General features: G+C 31.1%; 4 protein-coding genes and 1 long non-coding RNA gene across 5 annotated transcripts; 2 read left to right on the top strand and 3 right to left on the bottom strand.

The window, feature by feature from the left end:
* Nucleotides 1-4,720: 4,720 nt before the first annotated feature.
* LOC107405883 (BAG family molecular chaperone regulator 3) lies at nucleotides 4,721-8,386 on the top strand. Its single transcript, XM_016012975.4, has 4 exons — nucleotides 4,721-5,144; nucleotides 5,707-5,963; nucleotides 6,920-7,066; nucleotides 7,673-8,386. Exons 1-4 carry the CDS (start codon nucleotides 4,910-4,912, stop codon nucleotides 7,811-7,813), a joined length of 780 nt encoding a protein of 259 aa, XP_015868461.3. The 5' UTR covers nucleotides 4,721-4,909; the 3' UTR covers nucleotides 7,814-8,386.
* Nucleotides 8,387-12,190: 3,804 nt separating this feature from the next.
* LOC125421033 (uncharacterized) lies at nucleotides 12,191-14,461 on the bottom strand. The gene is made up of 2 exons (XM_060820021.1): nucleotides 13,922-14,461; nucleotides 12,191-13,384 (listed from the first exon to the last, which is right to left on the bottom strand). The coding sequence occupies exons 1-2, from the start codon at nucleotides 14,459-14,461 to the stop codon at nucleotides 12,191-12,193; spliced, it is 1,734 nt and encodes a 577-aa protein (XP_060676004.1).
* Nucleotides 14,462-18,283: 3,822 nt separating this feature from the next.
* LOC125418828 (uncharacterized) lies at nucleotides 18,284-19,198 on the bottom strand. The gene is made up of 2 exons (XR_007237848.2): nucleotides 18,938-19,198; nucleotides 18,284-18,843 (listed from the first exon to the last, which is right to left on the bottom strand). It is a non-coding gene; the product is annotated as an uncharacterized LOC125418828 (long non-coding RNA).
* A 114-nt stretch (nucleotides 19,199-19,312) lies between these two features.
* LOC112491409 (replication protein A 70 kDa DNA-binding subunit B-like) lies at nucleotides 19,313-22,813 on the bottom strand. Its single transcript, XM_060820015.1, has 10 exons — nucleotides 22,580-22,813; nucleotides 22,393-22,465; nucleotides 21,837-21,987; nucleotides 21,481-21,751; nucleotides 21,253-21,349; nucleotides 21,038-21,162; nucleotides 20,815-20,893; nucleotides 20,597-20,729; nucleotides 20,352-20,512; nucleotides 19,313-19,442 (listed from the first exon to the last, which is right to left on the bottom strand). Exons 3-10 carry the CDS (start codon nucleotides 21,981-21,983, stop codon nucleotides 19,313-19,315), a joined length of 1,143 nt encoding a protein of 380 aa, XP_060675998.1. The 5' UTR covers nucleotides 21,984-21,987; nucleotides 22,393-22,465; nucleotides 22,580-22,813.
* A 1,214-nt stretch (nucleotides 22,814-24,027) lies between these two features.
* Nucleotides 24,028-26,430, top strand: LOC107405887 (pentatricopeptide repeat-containing protein At4g21065). Its single transcript, XM_016012978.4, has one exon. It carries the CDS (start codon nucleotides 24,291-24,293, stop codon nucleotides 26,109-26,111), a length of 1,821 nt encoding a protein of 606 aa, XP_015868464.3. The 5' UTR covers nucleotides 24,028-24,290; the 3' UTR covers nucleotides 26,112-26,430.
* The last annotated feature ends 467 nt before the right edge of the window (nucleotides 26,431-26,897 follow it).

The raw sequence follows: 26,897 nt of genomic DNA, 5'->3' as shown, positions 1-26,897 counted from the left end.
ACCCAAGCCCTAGCGTTGAATCCGCCGAACAAAATATAGGGTTGCTCCAAAATTGGAGTCTGGCGACCTAACCTATCAAAATTATACTCTTAATGAAAAAAAACAAAAAAAAAAAAAAAGGAAGGGGACTATTAGCAGAATATTAAGAGAAGAATGTAAAATTTAACTAACTAGGTGTTTTTTTTTTTGGGTCAAAACTAACTAAGTAGGTGTTTGATTTGGAATTATATGATATTCTCTTCTCTGGCAAATATACATATATATATATATATATATGAAAATTATCTTATCCAAAGTTCTGGATAATTATCTTTATTATTATTTTTTTCAAAAGCATCCTATTATATCTAATAGAATTGTAATATGCATGTTTTCTTTTTCTTTTCTTTTTTTATGATTCAGAGGAATAATTTTGTCATGTGGCAATTTAATTATCAAATTTTAAAGAATTCACTTTTCTATATCAAGTTATTAGTACGAAAAATATATAATAAACGGAGCAAATTAATATTAGTGTCCTATAATTTATTGATTATCTTATAATTTACTAATACAGTTTTGTTTACTAAAATGATATGTCATGATGTATTAATATTATTAAAAAAAAGAATAATTTATTAATATTTAATTGGATTTTTTATTTATTTATTTATATTTAATTATTAGAATATATTAACTAATAATATACTAATGCATATTTGTTTTTGTCAATATTGACACATTTATTTGTAAAAAATTTTATGCCGTAGCACTTCAAAAAAAACTGCCCTTTTTAATAGTACTAATAATTTGAATTATATAGGATTATTATTTTCTTACTGTTAGAGTACATTTCATCTAATTATAAACTTCGTAAAAATATATGATAATTAAAAACCAATTCAAATTGAGTTTTTAAAGATCAAAAGTAAATAAACTTGAGTTTTCAATCATCTAGTTTAAGATTTGACCCCAAAAAAAAAAAAAAAAAAATCGTCTATTTTAATTTGTAGAGTCGTATTTTTGTGTCTAGAACTTTATATGTTTTCAATGGCATGCTAATACTTCAATAGAACCTTCACATTAACTTGTCTCTCAAAATCTCTTTGGACAATCCATATAGCATTGTCATATATTTTAATTTCATACAACTTTAAACTGATTATTTAACAAACTCTAAAACCAAAATAAAATTATTCAGAAGTAACTTAGTAATAGAGTTAGTTTTATTTTTTATATTTTTTCTACCTATGTGTGTAATTTGCTTATCCAAATGTTAGTTAATGATGATTATAAATTTAAAAGAAATAGTAATAAAATAAGAAACTAAACTAAACTAAAAACTTATAATAATAAAATGAAAAACAAAACTAAACTAAAAACTTATAATAATAAAATGAAAAACAAAACTAAACTAAAAATTGACACAATTCAAAGTTGATTAATTCTTTTTATCTCTTTAAACTTTAAAATTGTTTAAATACTTAACAAAATCTAACTATCATTAATTAACATTTAAAGGGAAACAAATTGCACATCTTTAGGTAAAAAAAATAAAAATAAAAATTAAAAACTAACCAACCCGTTGCCTAATGGCAACTTAAAAAATTTTAAAATTACTCCTAATACGATGCGTATAGTATAGGATACAGTGTCTAGTGTTGAGAAACCGCACAAGTTAGAGACATGCATACTGAAAGGTCAATTCTAATAACCATTAAAAAAAAAAACAAAAAAACAAAAGATCGCCACGTGGACGTTATGCTAAAGAAAAATGAAATGGAAAGCAATATACAAAGATGACCAATCATTGTTGTCTGTCACCAACCATCCAACACTGGCCGCTTCTGATGACTTGTTCCCCGGCCAGCTCATTGCCAACTTTAATTTTCACTCTTAACATAACAAAATATTTTATTTGGTTTTCTCCGGAATTCAACAAAATTAATTCACCACTTGGAATTCACAAATGCACAATTTACACGAGACATAAAATTGGGCAAACTATAATTTTCAATCTTAACATAACAAAACATTTCATTTGGTTTTCTCCTGGAATTTAACAAAAGTTAATTCACCGCTTAAAATTCACAAATGCACAATCTACATGAGACAAAAAAAAAAAAATGACATTTTATTCGTGCTTGGAAGCTTTCACACAACATTTTCTTCTTTTTTTTTTTTCACATAATCGATCACAAATGGTACTTCTTTTCCTCTTATTCAGCCAAAGCAACCCACCAAACTAAAAAACGAAATTAATGATAAATTTATTTTAAATTCTTTTAAGCCCATCATTATCAATTATGTACAACTCTTTTAAATTTGGCTATAGATGCTTACAATAATAGTTTTTCCCATTTTCTTTGTGCAGTAAGCTACAATCGATCGCAATAACAGATGCATACAATGATCCATATTTCACTTATCATCAATATCCAACAAATTTAATTAGCACCATGTAGTATGTACTAGCTAGTCTAAAATTATATTTAAGTGTTTATATATATACATATATGTATGTATGTATGTATAGTTCGTACTAATTTAATTAAGAAACTTGTTATTAAATGCAACGTTACATACCGATATATTCACACATGAATTAGCAAACCTACATGTACAGGAAATTTTTTTTTGGTTTTTTTTTTGGATGAATCGCATGGGAAACAAATTAAACATTCTCAGAAGCAACCAAAATGTGAAAGACTAATCGGTATTTGACTATTTGCTTAACAACATAAATAAATAAATAAAGGCTACCTCCCTCCAAACAAGTTCCACTTTTCATTGGTTCCATCGTTTTTGCTTTTTCCCTGCATTAAAGTTTGAAGAGTACGTAACAGCTGGAAAAGTCATGCTCATGCATTCTTGTTCGGACATTAAATACCCATTCATATATACAATATGAGCACATGCAAGGTGGGATATATATATATATATATATATATGTTAGAGCTTGTGACCCGAATTCTTGTTGACCCGATCCGAAAAGCTCGCGGTGCGACCCATTTGGTAAAACTAAATTTTGGAGAAAAATTTGGGGCTCTGTGGTGGAAGCGGAGGTCTCGGGTCGATAGGCCCGAGACCGTAGCCCACCACTGAGCTGCTGCCCCCGCGGTATGGACCTGTTCAATTTTAGGGTTTCTTATGTAGTATATATTTTTGGTTTTCGGCTGAAATTGGTGTTTAGAAGGTATCGCGCAGTCAGGCTCACCTTTTGTACCAATCTTTCGATATTGGATTTGCTTCTCCCTGCCCGTGGTTTTTCCCGTCAAGGGTTTCCACGTTAATTGTGTGTTTGTTCTTCGCTTTCTTTGTTTCCGTTGCTATTTGTTTTTTCTCCCAATTCCGTAACAATATATATATATATATTATAGGTTTGGGGATTCGATTATTGTATAAAAAGATAATAATGTCTCTACCGAAAACAAGATAATAATATTACTGGACTGTCAAAAAGAAAAATTTGAAATATTCCAGACCCTTTTTCATGCATATATATTAATATGAATGAACCGACCACAAAAATAACATTGGAATAGGCATGGCGATTATCAATTTTACTAACGATGTTCTTTAACATTTTATAAATATTTCTACATACAAATAAAGTCCATTTACTGTGGCCGATGATGGTTGATTTACAAATGTCCCTATATATATAATTTCAGATGTTGTATTAACTTGTCACTCTTATGGGGTATACGGGGTTTCTTTTGCTTTTAAATGACAATTATACTTCTCACATATAATATCTATGAGGTCGTTCCTCTACATCAAAAAATTAATTAATTTCATCCTTAATATTTGTAAAGATACATAGAAAGAGATATGCATGAATGAGTACATACCTTAAAAATGAAAATTTTATAGTAAAATTATTATTTTTTTAAGAATATTACATGACCAAAATTTTCCCCCTTCCTATTTATATCACTCCATATTCATATCTTTACGTGTGTGGACCAGAATTTTCTTATTTATTATTTTATTAATAATAATATTCTCATATAACTTTATTAATTAATTTTTATCTTCCAACCGTGAATAAATAAAACAGTAGTAATAATTTTAATGGTAACGTCCAAACTATTGACCTTCCACCCATATAGTGTTAGGCTAAAGTTAATAAAATCCAATTGGGTCAAATAGTTAATCAAATTTGATTATATCACATAAACTAGAATTTGTTAAGCCTTAACTGTCCTTTCATAACTAGATGTTACAACCCCTAAGCATTAAGCAACAATATATCTTGCCTTCAAATCATAAACCATCCTCCAACTGTGGATCACACTGGTTCATATCCATCACACGACTCTCTGAAGCGTTATCAATTCCCAGCTGAAAATCACGGACGTCAATTTTTTGGTCCCGCGTTGCTTCAAGTGTAAACCTGTTTCCTTCTTCTTACTTGCTTACTCCTTCAACGAAGCCAAACAAACCATGAGAAGAGTTCTACTAACCGTCACAACCCAATTACATCTCTCCACGTGTACCATGCAGAAAGAGGATAAAAGAGGAACAAAATAAGGGTTGAAGAGGAAAATAAAGCGAATCATGTTTTTTGGGCTTGTGTTGGATGCTTCCTTAGACTGTCGGCAATCTTTCTGTGCTTAGCTGTCACTCTATATAATATGACGGAGCCTACACGTGGCGTGCTTCCCATTGGTGGTAACATAGTCAAATTGACCGGTTTGGAGCAAACCAACTCCGTCGCAGTATAAATTCTGCCTGCGTTAGAACCTGTTTGTGTCGGCAGAAAAATAGCCCACTGCTTTACATGACCTAGATAGCTCACCTCGTTTTCCCCAGAAAAAAAAGGTCTCCCATTCAAGTAAGTAACGAACACATTCGGAACGGTGCATTGAGACATTTTTAATTTTTTTTTCCGGGAAAATTAATTAATTTTAGGATTGGGAAGACAATGATGAAAAAGAGGTCCAATGTGTATGGTGGTGGTAGAATGATGAGCGGGAGCTCCACAACGACGTCGTCGTTGACGTCGAGGGACGAGGAAATTGAGTGGGAAATGAGACCTGGGGGTATGTTGGTGCAGAAAAGAATCGGCAATCCCCAGGTTTCATCTCCCATCCTGCGGCTTCGGATCGCTTTCGGTGTGCTGCGGTACGAGATCTCGATCAACTCTCGAGCCACCTTCGGTAATATTGCTGGATCTATCTTTCTGCATTCCACATCTCGTACACTCCCGTGCTCTGTTTTCTCATTTCTGTTTGGCTGCTGAGAATTATATATGTAAATATATATTTTTAAAAATGGCTGGTATTGACTGATTCTTATATAAATTAAAGCAGGTCTCACAGGATCAATATCTATTGTTTGAATTTTTTTTTACTGCCATTTATGTTTTGTTTTCCTTCCTGTTAGTTTACTTTTCTGTGTTTGTGAACTTCATCCCAATTTTGATAGTTGTGGGATAGTTTTGGACAACTATTTTCCATAGACTTTCTTGGTAACCAAATGAAACAATTAATTTGGTTAATTTGTTATAAAATCTCAAAGGTTAAACCGTTTTTGGAGGGAATATGGTTTTATAAATTAAGAATTTAAAATGCAAATGACGAAAAGCCCCCGTTCATCTGTACTAGTACTAGTAATAGATGATGATGGTAGATTAATCAGATGGAGGATGCAAATTACAATCATATATATATATATGTAAATAGATATAGTGAAGGACTGAGTGGTAAAGCTGACCGACAGGGGAGGTGAAGAAGCTTCTGACGGCGGAGAGTGGTCTACAGCCAGGAGAGCAAAAGCTAATTTTCCGAGGCAAAGAGCGAGAAAATGGAGAGTATTTGGACATTTGCGGGGTTAAAGACCGATCGAAACTCAACTTGATCGAGGACCCTTGTAGCATCGAGAGGAGATTCATCGAGATGCGAAGGAACGCCAAAATCCAGACTGCACAGCGCACCATCTCGGACGTCTCCATGGAAATCGATAAGCTGGCGGAGCAGGTAAACCAAACCTTTAATCAAGTCTATAAAACCGTAGGGTCATGATGCATCTTCTTCTAAATTTGCGACTGTGTCAGCCCTTGGATTTGTAGAGTAATAAATTGAGTATAAAATGTGGGTTCCAGTTTTGGGGTCATGATCGCACAGCTGGCTGCAATCCGGGTATGGTATGGTATGGTATGGTATGGAATGCATATTATTATTTGGTATAAAGAGTATACCACTTCCTTCCTTTATTTATTTATTTATTTTTATGCTGACATTAATGTGAATATATATTGTATGGTTTCAGAGAGAAAAAGTAAAGAGTGAATAGTTAGTTATCTTCAAAAAACAAAAACAAAAAAAAAAAAACAAAAAAAAAAAGTTAAAAAAAAAAAAAATTCTCTAGACTTTAGATATTCAAAAATAAAATTTGAAAAATAAAAAAAAAATCTGTAGACTGTAGTATAGTGGGCCCTGGGGTGACGAAGAATTCTATATTTTCTATTTGATTTTCCTTCTCTTTTGTGGAGAAGTTGAAAAAGGAGTGAGGCCCGTGGGCCCTCTTCCTGGTTACCTGGTATTGATAAGTCAATGTGCCCAGTGCCGACATAAGACCGACTATGTTGCGACTGTGAGGGAGTACTGAAAATAAATGCAATATAAACAGAGCTATCCATCGGAAATCATGATTATTAAAGGGCCTTTTTTTTTTTTTTTTTAATTTAAAGCCTACATTTCAACTTAATTTGGAGGAAAATATTACTTCATTCTTTTTTTTTTTTTTTGGCTGTTTATAAATGTTTCATTTTATTTGCATAGTATGTTTCATTCTTTGTAATTCATTTCATGGAATAAAACTCTACTTCCTCCTTTTTTTCTGTTGTTAGCTTTTACACTCCACTGGAAAGGCTGCCTAATGCTGTGTAATTATTTGATAATCATAAATATATTTATTCTCCCTTTTTCAATAGGTCTCTGCAATTGAAAAATCAATCTCAAACGGTGTCAAGGTATCCGAGGTTCAGATCACTACATTAATAGAGATGCTAATGAGACAAGCAATCAAATTGGATGGCATTCCTGCAGAAGGAGAGGCTTCTGCTCTGAAGAATTTACAGGTACTTCTGATACTCAAATTGCTAACTGCAATTGACACAGCAAAAGTAGTGGGTTAGCCTATAATATACATAGTTGACTTACTAGAAAACATATTTTACGTTGATCAAAAAGATTGAGAGACTTAATCATGTCTAATATATGAAGGAAGCTATCAAAACAGTATCATTTACCATAGAATTAATTAATCAGAAGCATTGTTTTCCTGTAAGCTGAACTGATATTGTTCTCTTTCTGCTCTTATGGTTAATTTCTTATTTACTTTATGGTAATTCAATTAACTAAAAAGAACTCAAAAAATTGCAAGCGTAATGCTAAAGTATGTTCCTTTTGAAATGGTTCACTTGCTTCTGAAACTGACGTGCTTCATAAACACTTCTGAAACCAAAGTGAACTATTTCAAAAGGAATACACTTTAGCATTACTGTTGCTCGTTTGGGGTGACTTTTCTTTTTTGGTGAATTATGAGATGACTCCTCATAATTCACCCCAAAAGAAAAAAAAAAAACAAAAAAAAAAAGCATCTCACTCCTCATAGTCATAGCTACTAATGCCACACCAATCCTTTTGCATTGGTCTATATTAATTGCAAAAGTTGGTTTTTTCAGGGTAAGAGAGTCCAGAAGTGTGTTGAAACCCTTGATGTGCTGAAGATATCAAATGCAAAAGTGAAGCCTGTTGTTGTGACAACTAAGTGGGAAACCTTCGATCCTCCACCGACCACAGCCCATTGGGAATTTTTCGATTGACCTTCTCTTCCTACTGCCCTCCTCATTTTTATGTTCTCTGTTCATTCGTCTTCCGCAAAGCTGGAGAGGAACAAAGGTCAAAGCGAGCTTAGCCTCTTTGTACGTGTGGCGCACCCTTCCTCCACGACACATCCCAATAACTAGTGAAAGATAGATGATCATTGTTGGCATGGCTTTGTTATTGGAAGTCTGTTGGACAGCTTTCCACCTACATAAAGCCATGTTGCTCATTTTACGCGGTTAAGTTAAGCAGTGATTTTGAAGATGACCAGGATAATGTTGCTTACTGGTATTCTGTTTCTTGCACACAGTTGCTTCTTGCTTGTATATGAAAAGCTCATTCTGTAGAGACATATAAAATCTTAGTTGCTACTGGTCCATAGGTTTTGTTTTCTTGGTAGTAGGTTCCCCTCATAATTTTTATTGGCTAATAAGACATCCACAAAGTACAAACTATAAATGGCAGGGTGTTATAAAGCTCTCTGATAGTGGACTTGACTGTGGAGGTGTATATTACTTCATGGTTTTTTTTTTTTTTTTTGGTATGGTAATGGTATATTGATTCATGTTGAATCTCTTTTCTAGCAGCTTTTCTTATTAACCTATCGTAAAGGAGGAATGCAGTGCATATATATATATCTATATATATACAATTGAGGTTTTCAAAAATTAAAATCTCTAATCAAATAAAATAAAAGGCTTCATCAAAAGTTAACCCATCGAGTCTAATTTAAAAAGAGTTTTGTAATCTTAGTAAAAATCAAATCCAAGGTAAATTAACTTTGACAAGAAAGCTTATGAAACTCAACTGAAGCTCTTTTGGGTGGTGGAAAAGTATGCAGGTTATCAATATATATATATACTAGGTCTGGCCACATGCATCGCACGTGGTTTAATATAAAATTTGGATATCTAATAGTTTATATAAAATATTTTTAATTAAAATAATTTTATGATTGTTATGATATAATAATTTGAAAATCATTTATTTACTAATTAATTTTTTAATTTTATATTAATAGAAAGGAGAAAATTTGTTTGAATAAAATAATCATATAAAGCATTTCATGAAAAGTGATTTATTTTTGTAGAAAATAGAACATTCTTTAACTAAGCAAAAAATTAAATAAACAGTAAAAGCACAAAGTACTTGCATTATAAATGAAGATATTTTAGCACAATTAATATTTTTATAAGATAATTGCAAAATTTAATAGAAAAATATGTAATATTTAAACTATTTTCTATTACATATTGCATTTTACAAAATATTTAATATTAGTGCTATTATTGTAGGATATTAAAAATAAAGTATTTTGTAATAGTATACAAAAAGTTACAATTGTCTATCATTCCAATATTGACGTAAAGAATATTTCATGATAGCCAATTAATCATTCTTTGTTTGTCTTTATGCTGAGCAAACTTTTTCTCGCTACTCTCATCATACTGTAAGAGAGATGTTTGCATATATTATGGATTATGTTTTCATCATATAGTAAAAAAAATAAAAATATTAATATTTGTTATATTTCTATTCACTTAACTAAGTCATTGATTTCTCTTCCTTTTATATTTTATTCGTTATATTATACTTTTTTTATTTTCAAGTAACTTACTAAATAAAAAATTTGATTTTTTTAATTTCTTATTGGAGTTGGGGAATTTGATCTTGAAAAAACAATGTTTGAGGAGAGTTACTTGATTGTCCTCATAGACAGCATTGTTACACTTCAATACTCAAATATGGTAAATATCAAATCCAAAATGTAGTCAAAACGTAATACTTCAGTGATATTTTCTAATTTGTATGGTTATAAGTGTTATTTAAAGTAACACTTTACTGAATTAAGAATTAATGTTTAAAAAACAATAGTTTTATTATTGATTTTTTTTTTTATAAAATTCCTTAAAATTTATTTAGAATAAAATGATATATAATAATAAAATATGGAAATATAAATCTATAGCTTTATTATCCAACTCTTACTGACAGTACTCCCTTTGTTTTTACTCTTTTTATTTATTTCTATTTTTTTGCATTACTAATAACACTCCTATTATATATTACTCTTTTCACCCAAACCATAAAATGGATATTTGAACCTGATTTTGTATTAATGTTGAAATAATGTCTAACTCTTATGTATGACTATTATCATAGTATGTGCATATCCATTATATTTTACCACAACTATTTGCTTTTTATCATTTTAGCACCACTATTATATTAAAATAATGATTTAAACATCTTTTGATGAATTAGTGTTCAATTGAGTGCAACTCAAAAACTTGCTAAGTTATTAAAGTTCAAATTCCTTTCCATATATCAAAAAGTAAAAATTACACACTTTCTTTTTATTTTGACAAAATTAGACAAAATTTGAAATAGACAATACTATCATTTTATTTGTAATTATGTTTAATATTGTAAATAAAATAAATGACATAGGCATTATTGATCTGAATTAAACAAATTTAATTGTAAGAGTAAATATTGAAATCAAGCTAAAGCCATACAAGTTAATCTCCCCAAAAAAAAAAAAAAAAGTTAACTAAAATAAATAACAATATGAGAAAAAAAATGAACAGTAAAAAAATCAGTCATGTTTTCAAAAAGATTATGTCTGGTGAATGATTTAGCTGTGATGGGATTAGAGAAGTGGGCGTGTTTGATGGGGAACAAACTTTGCGAATTTGGAAGTCTTGGGTATGTCGGATAGTTTCATAGTATCATCTTCATGAAGGAATTCTTTTTATGGATTTGTTTGATTTGATTGGTGAAGTAAACATGTAAAAAAGGACCAAAAACAAAACACATGGGAGGAGTGCCGTTTTGGACCAAAATGAACAGTAAAAAAACCAAAAACCACTTCTCTTCTCTTTTATAGTATAGACTTATAGTATAGACTAGGTATGGCCACGTGCGATGCACGTGGTTTGGATTAAAATTTGAATGTTTAATAGCTTTTAAGTAATATGGAAAAGTTTGAATAAAAAAATTGTTAAATTAGTTTTTTTAATTAACATTTTTCAATTTGTTTAGAAGGATTTAATCTTAAATTATTAACAAACATAAAGAAATTAATCATTTTATCCCAAGTTTTTCATAAATTTAATATCCAAATCGCATCATAAAATATCCAGTGTATGGATGTCCGATGTATCATATATGTTCTAATGGAATTGACCTCAATCCCTAAAAAAACAAAACAATCATATATGTTCAAAGTATGATTTCAAATATATAAAAAATGACCAGAAAATTTAAAATAAATCAATAAATAAAAATAACATCAATAATATAAGTAACATACATTGAGCTTACCTATTTGAAGAATTTACTAAACTCAACAATTCATGAAATACAACATTTTTGGTCAATGTATAATCTAATTCATCTATTGAAGGCATAATATTCAAAATTTTTATACATTGTCCCATCTTTGCTCTAGACAAAGCCACATATAACTGACCATGAGAAAAAACTGGTTCCGGTAAATATACACCAACATAGTCTAATGTTTGTCCTTGAGCTTTATTAATTGTCATTGCAAAACATAATCGTATTGGAAATTGTTTACGTTTAAAATGTAAGACATCTTTTACATTCTCTATTGGCATAAATGGAATTCTAGGTAAGAAAACTCTTTTTCCTCGATATTCTCCAACACTAATTTCAGCATCTATCACATTTTGATCAAATCTACGACAAATTAATCTTGTTCCATTGCATAGCCCTTCAGAAGGATTAATATTCCTTAATAGTATAACTGGACAATTTACTTTTAATTTTAATTCATGTGGAGGAAATCCATTAGGCACTAACATATTCAAGAAATCTTCATGAATATCTTGTTGACTTTTATCTAAACATTCATCATAACTATAATATGTTATTGTATCACCTACAAATCTATTTATTAAGACATTATTAATTTGATCCACATAATCATTTTTAGGTGTTAAAATAGCTCTATTTATCATAAAATCTAAGTTTTCAGCATACTTTTCAATTTCAAGAAATACATGTTTAATTAAGTTATCCAATGCATCTTCTTTATCAACATTTGGAACAATCATTTGACATGGCAATTTAATATAATCATCATGAATATATTCTTCAACTCCATCACCAATGCGTAACAAATATTGACTAAATAAAGGATCAAATTGAGCTCGCATATTTTGACTTAATTTTATTTTATGTAATTTTGGCCATAAATATGAATTAACTAAAGATGAATTTATAACTTCTTCTCTAGTACCTTTTGGAACTACAGGAAGAACTTGTCTAAAATCCCCACCAAAAACAACTACTTTACCACCAAATAACAAATCACATTCATTTATATCTTGTAACATCTTATCTAATGATTAAATTGCTTCCTTTTCTACCATCGGAGCTTCATCCCATACTATTAAACTTGCATCTTTCATAAGTTTCACTAATCCTGATTGTTTACTAACATGACATGTATTATGTTCTTCCATCACTAAAGGTATTTTAAACCTGGAATGAGCTGTTCTTCCACCAGGCAAAATGGAAGCTGCAACTCCTGAAGATGCTGTAGCAAGGGCAATTAAACCTTTTGATCTAACAGCAGCAAGAATTGTTTTATATAAGAAAGTTTTTCCACTTCCACCAGGACCATCAATGAAAAACAAACCAGGTACTTTAGAGAACACTTTATCTAATATTTGATCGTATGCATATTTTTGTTCAATATTTAAAGATTGTGCACATGCAATATCATCATCATTTATAACAATCGATAATTCCTCACTAATTTCTCTATTATCATCATGAATATCATTGTCATCAATGTCAAATTCCAAAAGATCATAATCAGCTAAAGTTTTTCCCATTGATTCCAGGATAATGTTAATATGTCCTAAAACTTTTGATCTTTTAACTCTATCACTATAATTTAAATATTTAAAATCATCAGATAATGCTTTCTCATATTTAATCCATAAATCTCTCGGATTACTTGGACTACAATATACTAATAAAGTAGCAAACAACCTTCGTAAACTATAAGGCATTTGGTACAAAAATGCTTCTTCCAAGCATAACTCAAAACTATTATCAGATTCTAATCGACCATGCAACAAAGCTGCATCACGATATGATAAGCATTGAACACCATTTACACATTTAAGATCATCAAAAGATGTGGCTCCCCTAACATGATTTAATAATAATCTTAGATAATACCTCTCATGATCAAATGGATTCACATTTACAATTCTACCAACAACATCACACCGTTTGCGTATATTCCAAGTTTTAAATTGGGAGGACCAAACATAATGTGCAGGAAACTCCCTATATAATAATTGTCTACTGTTTACATTTACACGATTCATAACAAAATATTCAGTAAGCATAGTTTTTGCAAAGAAATCATTATTCACAATAGATTGTAAATTAACAGAATTCTTGAAACTCATCATTTGCTTATTTTCCAAATGAATTTGTAATGTCATTACATGTGGATGCATTTCATTTAAAGAAAAGCCATAAATTCTCCACATCGCTTCAGGCGGTGATATCCATCTAGCAGACTGAAAAATATGTATTTCATCAATATCTTCATCATTTTTAAATGACTTTATATTCATTGCAACTTTATCATGTCCTTTGTATATATATTTATATAAATATTTAACAGCCTTTATTGTAGAACATATTTCAACATTTATGTGACAGTCAAACTTTGCAAGCAGATAAGAATTGTAAGGAACCACCCATCGATTATCTAGAACAGATCCTCTAACCTTAACTTTACAACCATCATCACGTCTTCTATACAATGGAAAAGAATTTTTCCCTAAAACAGTTTTTGATGTAAATGACATAGGAAATTTATTTTTAGAAGTACCATCTTTTTTCATACATATGTTTTTAGGATTAAATTTTCCACAAGGTCCATGCATCATGTGTTTTTTTACAGCAGAAAATAAATGTAAATTATCATTCTTATTTGGTATTTCAACACATACAATCTTATCAAATATATCGGGACATAGTAACTTTGAATTAGATTTTAAAATGATTAATATATGAGCATGTGGTAAACCTCTTTTTTGAAATTCAATTACATGTACATGTGCAGCTACTGGACCACAAATTTCATCTTTAAAAAGATCTTTCTTCAACTCTTCTAATTTAGCTCTAAACACACGTGAAACTAAATCTGGTCTATTTTGTGCTTCCTCATTTTTTATCAATTCTTGTTTAATTTCTATCCAATTTGGATTGCATGTCATAGTAAGGAAAATATCTGGCTTTCCAAATATTTGAACTAAAGTCATTGCATCCATGTACCTTCTACGCATATCTCTAGGACCACCGATAAAAGTAGAAGGCAATATAATTCTTCGACCAACTTTTATGCCCCTAGTTTCTCCAACATCAACACTATCCATAATTCCTTGATACAATTCAGCACGAATTTCAGTTTGATTTTTTCTAAAATAATCAAGCCTAGAAGTTTCTAATTTTACATACATATCTACAACAAATTGTCGCAAAAGACGTCCTATATGCAAAATCATCGAATCATTTAGTGATCTAATTTGCAACTTATAAGAATAATACTCACGACATGAAATGCTATTTCTTTTCTTCTTCATTCCCATCACTGTAGAAAAATTGCAAAGAAGATAAGTTAGCAGGACAATTGAAAATATATATACATACATAAATTCTGTTGTTTAAAAAAAAAAAAAAATACACCTTCTGTTTCCTTATCAAGCATGTCTACAACAGAATCAATTTCAGTCACATTGGTCAAAAATTGACCTTCACAATATGATTGTCTTTTTTTTTTGTTAATTTTTTTTATTCCTTGATGCCAATCAGCATCTCCAAAAGGAAATATCAAAGGATATTGTAATGCATCATAACAACCAAAATAGTATTCTATTTTATGACTATATCCAGCTTGATTATACACAACAATTTCATGATTTCTATTTTCAGAATTCATATCTTCTATCCATATAGCAGCTACTTGAGATGCAGTGGGAAGATTATACACTCTCTGATCTAATCCGACATCAGATTTGATATGAATAGAATAATTTTGTAAATTTTCAATATCTTTCAAGCTTCGAAAAAACTTTACATAAGGATTCACAGAAAGAATATTGGTTATTTTTTGTAGCAACATTAAATTCATTGAATTAGAACAGCGAAGACGATTTTCTAACTCATGTTCAGTGTCGTAAAAATATAATTGTAGATATGATGGTTGCTTATCCATAGGTAACAATTCATTTATGTAATGATAGACCTGTCCTTGTACACGAAAAGTGTAAATACCTTTATTTCTCATACAAAGTTGTTTATCATATTTGACACCAAAAGAAGTGAAAGCAAATGTATTATTGTAGGTTCTAACATATTTTCTAAATTCTTTTGCTTCTTCAGCATCTAAAGTAAATAATTCATACAACTCAATAGGCATTTTATTATGAACCAATAAAACTTCTCCATTTGAACAACAAAATCCCTTGGGTTCATATTGTAATATTTTAGCATTGCAATGATTACAAAATGTAGGATTTGATAGAACATGCACACTACTAACTATTTCTTTCAAAATGTTTTTTCGTTGCTTTCTTTTCTTACAAACACTTGTTCCTTTATTAGATATTAATGACTCATTTTCAATTTGATTTTTCAAATGTGCATTAACTATGCCACTCTTAGTTACATATCCAATGGGTAAATTTTCTGCATCATTAATACCAACCTGATTTGATGAAGATCCTAAATATATAATTTTTAACACTTCATTATGTGCATTTCCTTCTTTGGTTGTTGCTTATTAATTAGTTTTTTTTTCCCTTTCGATTTTTTTGCATATCTTTCTCTTCTTTTTCTTAATTGTTCTTCCTTCTTATTAACTATTACTAAATTATCATTATCTTTTATATGCATACCATTTGTCTTGCTCTTTTTAGAATATGTGTTTTCTATTCCTAAATTATCTTCTTTTCTTCTTCCTTCATCAACACCTATCATTGCTTCAGATGTATTTCCAATGTTATTACTGTGACATTCAACAAATGAAGTTTTCAAAAATAAACGATCTCGTCTAACATTTATGTTTAGTAATTCATTACGTAATAACCTTTTCTCTCTTCGTTTTTTATTTTTTTCTTCTCTTTTAGCATTTGACATACTATCATATTTTTGTTGATCTTGTTTTTGTTTTTCCATACTCTCACCTATCAATGATAAATTAGAACTGAAAATATATACAAGCTTACCAAACACTCTAATAAACAAAAGTGAGGCCAAATTTAAGCTATAGCAACAACGAACACCTAAAAAACAAAATGTTTACAGAGACATCAGCAAAGAAAAAAAATTTTCTATTTTTTATTTAAAGAAAACCACACTTGCTAATTCTTTATTTAAAAAAAAAAAAACACCTAAAAAGTGAGGCCAAATGTATAAATACCTGAATAACACAATCTTCAGGTTCTTTGTCGTCACTGATAAAGAGAGTAGGGGGAGAGAAAAGCTGAAAACAAAAAAAAAATAGAAAAGAAAAAAAGCCAATGGCATTTAAATACTGAAAACCAAGGAAATAGGCTTTAAAATATTATAAATCAAAATCTTTACTTACATGGTAAGTCAAAGTCCTTTCTGAAGTACAATAATGTAGTCCAGAATTTTGTATAAAATACACCAACTCTATCCTTACCATACTGTAAGTCATCATAACCATAATGCATGCCACACCACAACCCCTGACACCTGTATGGCAAAATAAAAAAAGAAGCATAAAATGTGGATCTCACCAGTATGGCAACTGTTGAAGATCAAATATGTGATGGAACATTCAAGGATTTTAATTAACGTAATAGATAAAAGATAAAAGGCCAATGCAAAGCAATAGTTGGAGTAAGTCCAATCCATTATTTATTAACAAAAAAATCCAGTCCATTTAACAGAAATTTATTTAATATTTAAAGTGAAAAAATTTACTACATCTCACATATGATAAAATATTCAACAAAAATATTTATTTTTTTTAATTTACTTTGAAAATCATATATATATATATATATATATATATATATATATATTGTATGCACATATTTATATACACATCAAAACATAAATTATTTCTTCATTTTACATTTATTTTTTGATACATATTGGATCAAAACTAACTGATGTCTGTCCAAGCTAAGTTGTGTCTGGCCGAGCTAAGCTGTGTCTGGCCGAACTAACTGATGTCTGTCCGAGCTAAGTTGTGTCTAGCCGAGCTAAGTTGTGTCTGTCCGAGCTAAGTTGTGTCTGGCCGAGCTAACTGATGTCTGTCCGAGCTAAGTTGTGTCTGGCCGAGCTAACTGATGTATGGGCGAGCTAAGTTGTGTCTGGCCAAACTAACTGATGTCTGTCCGAGCTAAGTTGTGTCTGGCCGAGCTAAGTTGTGTCTGTCCGAGCTAACTTATGTCTGGCCGAGCTAAGTTGTGTCTGGTCAAGCTAACTGATGTCTGGCCGAGCTAAGTTGTGTCTGGCCGAGCTAACTGATGTCTGGCCGAGCTAAGTTGTGTCTGGCCGAGCTAACTTATGTCTGGTCGAGCTAAGTTGTGTCTGGCCGAGCTAACTGATGTCTGGCCGAGCTAAGTTGTGTCTGGCCGAGCTAACTTATGTCTGGTCGAGCTAAGTTGTGTCTGGCCGAGCTAACTGATGTCTGGCCGAGCTAACTGATGTTTGGCCGAGCTAACTGATGTCTATCCGAGCTAAGTTGTGTCTGTCCGAGCTAAGTTGTGTCTGGCCGAGCTAATTGATGTCTGGTCGAGCTAAGTTGTGTCTGGCCGAACTAACTGATGTCTGTCCGAGCTAAGTTGTGTCTGTCCGATCTAAGTTGTGTCTGGCCGAGCTAACTTATGTCTGGCCGAGCTAAGTTGTGTCTGGCCGAGCTAACTGATGTCTGGCTGAGCTAACTGATGTCTGTCCGAGCTAAGTTGTGTCTGGCCGAGCTAAGTTGTATGTGGCCGAGCTAACATATGTCTGGCCGAGCTAAGTTGTGTCTGGCCGAGCTAACTGATGTCTGGCCGAGCTAACTTCTGTCTGGCTGAGCTAAGTTGTGTCTGGCCAAGCTAACTGATGTCTGGCCGAACTAACTGATGTCTGGCCGAGCTAAGTTGTGTCTGGCCGAGCTAAGTTGTGTCTGGCCGAGCTAACTTATGTCTGGCCAAGCTAACTTATGTCTGGCCGAGCTAAGTTGTGTCTGGCCGAGCTAAGTTGTTTTTTATACACCAATCAATATTGAGATGTTTTAGATATTTAGTGAGAATAAATTAATTTTAAACTAATGAAAACATAAACAATTTATTTTGATTCTAGTCCATTATCATGAAATTTAATTTATTCATGGATTTATATATTAACTAAAAGAAACACAAAAAATAAAAAATGATCATAGGAAATATAAGTACAATCATAAAAACTCATAATTACTATTTTACTTTCGTTAAACAAAAAGTTGTCATAAAATACTTGTGTCATAGATGAATCTATCTTAGCATCATTGCTATCTTCCTAAGATAAATTGCAAGATTTAATAGAAATGTATTAGGTTATACCTAAATCAATTTCTATTACATCTTGCAATGTACAAAATAATAATATTAGTGTAACTATCATAGTATAGTCTAAATATGCTATAAATTCACAAAAGACTGATAATAATCTACTTATGAACTGATAGTAATCTATCATGTCCACATTAACAAAAAGATGGTTCCCATGATAACGAATTAAGCATTGTCTTTAAGCTCGGCAAACTGCTTCCTACTCCCTTCACCAAATTGTAAATGAGAACTTTCAAGATTCAACGCTATTGGATCTGCCTCACCTGCACTTTTGGAAATCATCAGCTTTAGTTTCTTTGTTGCATTGTTTCTTGCAGTAGGCTTTGAAACCAAATCAGCTAGGACTTTATCTTCATTGCTCATTTGCTCTATCTTAGCATTGTCAACACTTCCAGATATATCTGATTTTGAAAGTTGCAATATATATGCATTAGAACATTAAATAAAAGCTCATGTAATTTCACTTAGGATATAATGTATCAAACATGTTCATACCTCTCAATTCAATTATGCCTAATGATTTTCCACTTTGCTCTTCAACAATTTCTAAAACTTGACTAACTTCAGCATCATTTGAAGTATCTGTTTGTGTTAATGTGTTGATTTCTTTTGAAATAGTATCACAAACAGAAAGGATTGTGTATTTCCATCTTGTAATATCACGATATTCATGTTTAGATGCTTTAACTTGAATTAGAAGCTTATGACTACTGGATAATGTGGCAATTTTTTCAATATCTTTAACAGAATCCTAAAAAAAAGAAAGATTCACAATTAGTACTGACATAAGCATTTACATCATTTATATATGTTTTTTCAAAGAACAAGTTAAAACTAACCAGTCATTTCCACAAACACATATGAAAAGAATTATATTACCCCATCAGATTTATTCATCAACTCATATGCAGTGCAACCAAGAAAATTTTCAGCTTGATTTTCGAACAATGTAGCATTCAATGATGAAGACTCATCTATCAAATCAACAATGACTCGGCACCTGAATAAAAGAAGAATTACCAGTTAGAGGTTATAATTAATCATAAAACAAATAATATGAAATGTCTTATACAATAATTGAATAAAGTATTTCATATTATACAAAATTGAAGTGGCACTGGGTGGAGAGAGTAGAGGCAAAGATTGAGGCATTAACCTAATGGATTACAACAAAAGGTGATGAAGTAATAATGTAGATGAAGTAATAATCTATATGACAAAGATAAGCTAAGTATTTAGAGAACAAAAATTTATGGAGTTCTATATTTTGCTTACTAAACTATAAATAAAAATTCCTAATGAACATGCTTAACATAAAAGATGGCTCATTTTGTTATTTTTCTTTGTTTTGTGTTGCAATCCTTAAACACGATCTCTGTTTAAGTTTGATTTTTGAGTTTCAAATAATGATGATTAATTTCAATTATTAATTTTTGTGGATCTCAATTATTATGGCAACTAAATATCCGAAAATACTCAAAAGACAGTGGAGTTTTTCTTGCAACAAATCTTGTTATTTTGGCTAGCAAGCACGATCCTCAATCATAATGTAGCCTATTTTTGCTTTTAAATGCAGCATATTGACAAATGAGCAAAAGTTGTAGAATGGGGTGATTGCTATGGGGCTCAACAAATGTACAAATCGATCAGTGCAAGGTATAATCATATCTTTTTTCTGTTTTATTCTTGTCCTATTCATTTAGATCAAAGCTTTATCTTATGTTTCACACCTGAGATGAAAAATATAATATCATTGATTATAAATTTTTCATGCATAATTAATTAGTGTGTTTTTAATGGGGAAAAAAACTCAGTAGTTGTAAGTTACAATCATATAATGATGATTGCATAATTGGACGATAATAACAATAATAATAATAATAATAACAACAAATATTTGTATGCATACCTTGGCATAGCTTTAACTTGATCATGTCTGCAATACAAGCAGTTAAACCTCTGTTCAAATTCATATCTAGTTGCTTTTGTGCATTTTTCACAGCTTAAGTACCAAAAAGGTTGAATCAAATTTGTCACTTTGATGTGACCATTGATCCAAAAGCTTCTCCTCTGTTTACATAATGAAAAGTACAAACATATCTTAATATTATAGTTGTTAATAATTATAAACAAAATAATAGTCAAGAAATTTACCGTATTAAGTTGATTATCTATCATCTTAATGGTAATGATGTCCTCAGCAGAAGGAAGTGTAGACAGTGACTTTGTCTCAAGACCAATCCTTCCACATATTATGTCCATGGCTTTTTCAGCATTAGCATTATACCTGTAATTGCTCAAATTAATTATTGCTATTTTTATTTTTTATACAAGAAAAATTGTTCTAAATTTAAACTCCAATATTAGTTTACCAAATTGATAAAGCAGCTGCTTGTGGTATCTCCGGTTCAATAACAAATGAACTGGAGGATTTGGTTGAAAGCGAGATACCTGTATGATGATATAAATAATACAAATATGCATGTAAAAAATTGAATTAATAAAAACTAATTTAGAAAATTGCTGACTATTTTAATTACATAAAAATTGTTCAAAAATAACATCAATTGTAGTGTAGTCATTAAGGAAACATACCATTATATGAGCTAACTTTAAGTCGACATCCAATTATGATTGGTTTTCTATTCATAATATTCAAAATTTGAGTACATTCATTGTTCACAAATTGGTTCCACATGGTGAGCATCACAGTATCCATACTGTCCATAAAATTAAAATCAAAATTCAGAAAAATGTTTATTAACTTATTTAATAATTAATAATTATTTTTATTTTTTTGGAGTACTTACTTATCATTCATCAAAGTCATCTCTTGGACAATCTCTAAGCCATCATTCGTGATTATCTCCTTTTTTGGCTTGATTTCAATCGCTATTCCAATCACATCTTATGATAAACAAATTCAAAAGTTAATTAAAATGTTATAGATCATTAGAAATTTGTCCACATGATGAATTAAATATAAATGAAAAGTTATAAAATATAGCTGAACAAATTGACTATATAGACAAACATACCGACGTGGGATAGAGAATCAATATAAGTGTGTAGTCGTGAGAATGGAACAAAGTTGTAAATAGCAGGCACAATTATCTCTGAATCTCCAGTCACTTCTTCCACAATGGTTCGACCATTTATAGTCCATTGCAAATTATTTTGAACAATCTGATATTGTGCACCAATTTCTTTAACCCAAGCATTAGAAATATAATAATTTTTCCCAATTATGAGTGTGTCTCGGAAGATGTGGATGTCTCCACCATATATTGTGGCCTGGATCTTATTACCCTTTATAAGAAAAACAAGAGACTTAAAATTGAGTTATATATGAAACAAATTATACAAAATAAATATATTATCAAAACAAACTTACTTCTTCATCAGCTAAGATTAACCTTTGATATTTGTTTGGACTTGATTTAGAAACTCGTGGCATTGCTTTCTCAATAACCACCACTTTTACTGTCCAACCTCTTTGTTGAGCTTGAATATCCTTGATTAGCTTTACTTCTCTAACCATTTTGCTATATTATATTTTAGAAAAACATAAAATGAAATCATTATGAATCAAATAAACCAAATTATAGATGACATAGTCATTGACTATTTATTTATTTTTTAGACTGAGAGAAAAAAAACAATGACCATCACAATCTCTTGTGCGATTGCATGCTCTCCTACTACTTTTTCTTTTTTCTGTTTTTTTTTTTCTGTTTTTTTTTTTTCCCAACATAAACACATGTTGGTTTTTCATATATCAATATGTGATATTGGGTGAAAAACTGAAATATAAATCATATGCATGTGCACACAAAAGCAATGAAAAATGCAAAGATCCATGGACAATGAAATTCATGAACTCACAAAAGAATTGAAATGCACGAGGAAATTAAGTAATAAGACAAAGGAATGGAAAAAATTAAAGTTACCAATTTTGTAGTGAATAACACAATCCTCAGGTTCTTTGTCGTCACTGATAAAGAGAGTAGGGGGAGAGAAAAGCTGAAAACAAAAAAAACAAAAAAAAAATAGAAAAGAAAAAAAGCCAATGGCATTTAAATACTGAAAACCAAGGAAATAGGCTTTAAAATATTATAAATCAAAATCTTTACTTACATGATAAGGCAAAGTCTTTTCTGAAGTACAATAATGAAGTCCAGAATTTTGTATAAAGTACACCAACTCTATCCTTACCATACTATAAGTCATCATAACCATAATGCATGCCATACCACAACCCCTGACACCTGTATGGCAAAATAAAAAAAGAAGCATAAAATGTGGATCTCACCAGTATGGCAACTGTTGAAAATCAAATATGTGATGGAACATTCAAGGATTTTAATTAACGTAATAGATAAAAGATAAAAGGCTAATGCAAATCAATAGTTGGAGTAAGTCGAATCCATTATTTATTAACAAAATAGTCCAGCCCATTTAACAGAAATTTATTTAATATTTCTGGCCGAGCTAAGTTGTGTCTGGCCGAACTAACAGAAATTTATTTAATAAATTTATTTTTTTTAATTTACTTTGAAAATCATATATATATATATATATATATATATTGTATGCACATATTTATATACACATTAAAACATAAATTATTTCTTCATTTTACATTTATTTTTTTATACATATTGGATCAAATCAGTATTCCACGTGCTTTGCACGTGTATTGATATGTAATAATGTTAGTGTTATTAATCATAGATTGTTTTATACTAATTATTATAATTATTATTTTCAAAATAGATAATTTATAATAAAAATCCATAATATTTTCAAATAGATATCAAAATAAATAAATAACTAAATGTGATAATTTACCTGAAAATAATCATATCCTATCCCTTTCTTTCATTTGTCCATTGCTGACTCTTTTTCTCTTCTTAGATCTTCAATTTGTTCTCGTTTTGGCAGCAAGAACTAAAAATAAAAAAATAAAAAATAAAAAATAAATTTTTAGCGATGGTTTTTGGAATTCAGTCGTTGAAAAAGGAAAAAATCTGACTTTTTTATGTAAAAACATCGGCTATTATGTATAGGTTTTTAACGATGTTTTTATCCTTGGCATACTATTGTAAAATGAAACAAAAAAAGGATAGATTTGGATAAATGAAATTGTAAAAAAAAAAAAAAAAAGTAAAAAACAAAGAAAAGAAAACTATTATGTATAGGCTTTTAACGATGTTTTTATCCTTGGCATACTATTGTAAAATGAAACAAAAAAAGGATAGATTTGGATAAATGAAATTGTAAAAAAAAAAAAAAAGTAAAAAACAAAGAAAAGAAAACTATTATGTATAGGCTTTTAACGATGTTTTTATCCTTGGCATACTATTGTAAAATGAAACAAAAAAAGGATAGATTTGGATAAATGAAATTGTAAAAAAAAAAAAAAGTAAAAAACAAAGAAAAAAAAAGCCAAAACGCATGAAAAGTAGTCATTTTGGAATCATTTTAAATAGTAAAACATGACCAAAACTTGGGAGCCCTTCTCGCTTATAGTATAGACTAAAGGATATATATACAGAACACATGTACCAACTTGCAAAGCATATAATATGATGAAACTGTAGATTGCAGGATCAGAAGGACTGCACACTTATAAATTGGCGTTACCAAGATGCATAAAACTAGCATTTGTTGGGGGTGGTATCAAACAAGGTCATTAGGTGGATACATACTAAACAAATTTCTCCTCCCAATTTGCTTCTTTTTCTTTTGGCGGTCCATTTCTGGTGTTGTGACTTGTGACCAGCGACAGTAGGAATTTAGGAAGCTGAAGCCTTGTTTTTATTCCTCTTTTAAGGATCATGATCAGATGCTCTCCAAGTCAAAGCAATACCCATTCCTCCTCAACCCATCTCTTATTCATCGCGTCTCATCAAGTCTAGCTTTCCCGGAAAACCACATTATCAGAAGATGCATTGCTCTTGTGCAATTCTGCGCCTCCTCCAAGTTCAAACTCATGCAAATTCATGCCTTCTCTATCAGACATTGTGTCCCACTCACCGACCCGGATATGGGCAAACACCTTATCTTGGCCATTGTCTCCCTCTCTGCCCCTATGTCCTATGCACACCTCGTCTTTTCCCAAATAAGAAGCCCCAATATATTCACGTGGAACACAATGATTAGAGGCTATGCTGAGAGCGAGAACACGAGCCCAGCTATTCAACTTCATCACCACATGCATTTGGCTTCCGTTCAACCTGATTCGCACACTTATCCTTTTCTTTTGAAGGCTATAGCTAAGTTGACAGATGTTTGGCAGGGTCAAAAGATTCATTCAATTGCTATAAGAAATGGGTTTGAGTCTCTGGTCTTTGTCCAGAACTCTTTGGTTCATATGTATGCTGCCTGTGGGCATGCTGAGAGGGCGCACAAAATGTTTGATTTAATGCCCGAGAGAGATCTTGTGGCATGGAATTGTGTGATTAATGGATTTGCTCTGAATGGGAGGCCCAATGAGGCTCTGATACTATTTAGGAATATGAGTTTTGAGGATGTAGACCCTGATGGTTTCACAATGGTTAGTTTGTTGTCTGCTTGTGCTGAGCTTGGAGCTTTGGCGTTGGGGAGGAGAGCCCATGTGTATATGTTGAAGGTTGGCTTCATTTCAAACTTACATGCTAATAATGCTCTTCTGGACCTCTATGCCAAGTGTGGGAGCATTAGAGACGCTCAACAAGTGTTTAATGAGATGGAAGAAAGGAATGTGGTTTCTTGGACTTCTTTACTTGTTGGCTTGGCTGTTAATGGGTTTGGTGAAGAAGCACTCGAGCTTTTCAAGGAGTTGGAGAGAAAGAGATTGGTGCCTAGTGATATAACTTTTGTTGGGGTCCTGTATGCCTGCAGCCACTGTGGAATGGTGGATGAAGGGTTCAATTATTTTAGAAGGATGGAAGAGAAGTGGGGTATTGTGCCCAAAATAGAACACCATGGTTGCATGATTGATTTGTTGGGTAGGGCAGGGTTGGTGACAGAAGCATATGAATATATCCAAAGCATGCCATTGCAGCCCAATGCTGTTATTTGGAGGACCTTACTGGGAGCATGTATAATACATGGGCATTTGGCTCTTGGGGAGGTAGCAAGAGCCCGACTCGAACAATTAGGCCCCGGACATAGTGGGGATTACGTGCTTCTCTCCAATCTATATGCTTCAGAGCATCGTTGGTCAGATGTCCAAAAGGTGAGAAAGACGATGCTTAGTGAAGGTGTGAGGAAAAGTCCAGGATATAGTCTTGTAGAGTTGGGCAATCGTGTTTATGAATTTATCATGGGTGACAGATCTCATCAAGAAAGTGAGGAATTATATGCAATGCTAGCAGAAATCACAAAATTGTTGAGATTGGAAGGTTATGTGCCTAACACAGCAAATATCCTAGCAGACATAGAGGAGGAGGAGAAGGAGATTGCTCTGTCCTATCACAGTGAGAAAATTGCTATTGCTTTTATGCTTGTCAATACAGCACCAGGGACCCCGATTAGGATTTTGAAGAACTTGAGAGTCTGCACAGATTGTCATGTTGCATTTAAACTCATATCAAAGGTGTATTCCAGGGAGATTATTGTGAGAGATCGCAGTCGGTTCCACCATTTTAGAAATGGCTCTTGTTCTTGTAGGGATTACTGGTGACATTATGTTGGTTGATTTTTATTTTTATTTTTTATTTTTTTTTTTAAGGTACGGGTTAGCTATTCATATGATATAGAATATAAATGAAGCTCCATTGAAAATTTAGTTTGGATACAAAGTGATAAACTAATTATGGTGTAAATATGGGTCGGTTAAGCACTTTGTGAGACGAGCAGTAGTATCAAGGGTTGGAGATAGAGTAATGTCTAAGCGCTATACAAGATTTACTTCTAGCTAATTATATTGTATCAGAACCACAACCACCATAGCTTATTTGATAATTGCCCTTTATGAACTATTGAAAAGGAACTGAAAAAAAAATACATATATATATATATATATATATATATATATATATTTTTGTTAAGAAATAATTTTTATTTCTTGCATGCATTTACATTATGATGAGATATTACAAGAGAGCAAAAGAATGTCATGAAGATGGAACCAATAAATTAAAGAATAAAACATGAATTCAAATAAAAAGTGGTTGTCAAAGAATTCTCGAATAGAATACCTGGACTGAATTTTCAATTTCTAAAAACTTCTGTAACTCTCAAAAAGAATGGTATATGCATAGACGAGGAAATAAAATAAAATAGTTTGCAAGTTCCAACCTCCAATAAATATTAATATATTAATTTAAAATATTATGGTAACTCATGATGTTAGAAATTTTTACACAAAGTAAAACTAAATAAATAAATAAATAAAAATTGCCTTAAATTATAAAGATTTTCAAATAATCAATCCTAAAAAAATTTATATAATGAAACAAATAATTTT

Source organism: Ziziphus jujuba, chromosome 1 (assembly GCF_031755915.1).
Source record: "Ziziphus jujuba cultivar Dongzao chromosome 1, ASM3175591v1".
Lineage (NCBI taxonomy): Eukaryota > Viridiplantae > Streptophyta > Magnoliopsida > Rosales > Rhamnaceae > Ziziphus > Ziziphus jujuba.
The sequence above is the reverse complement of the archived record's forward strand: the minus strand, read 5'-3'. Positions and strand labels throughout refer to the sequence as shown.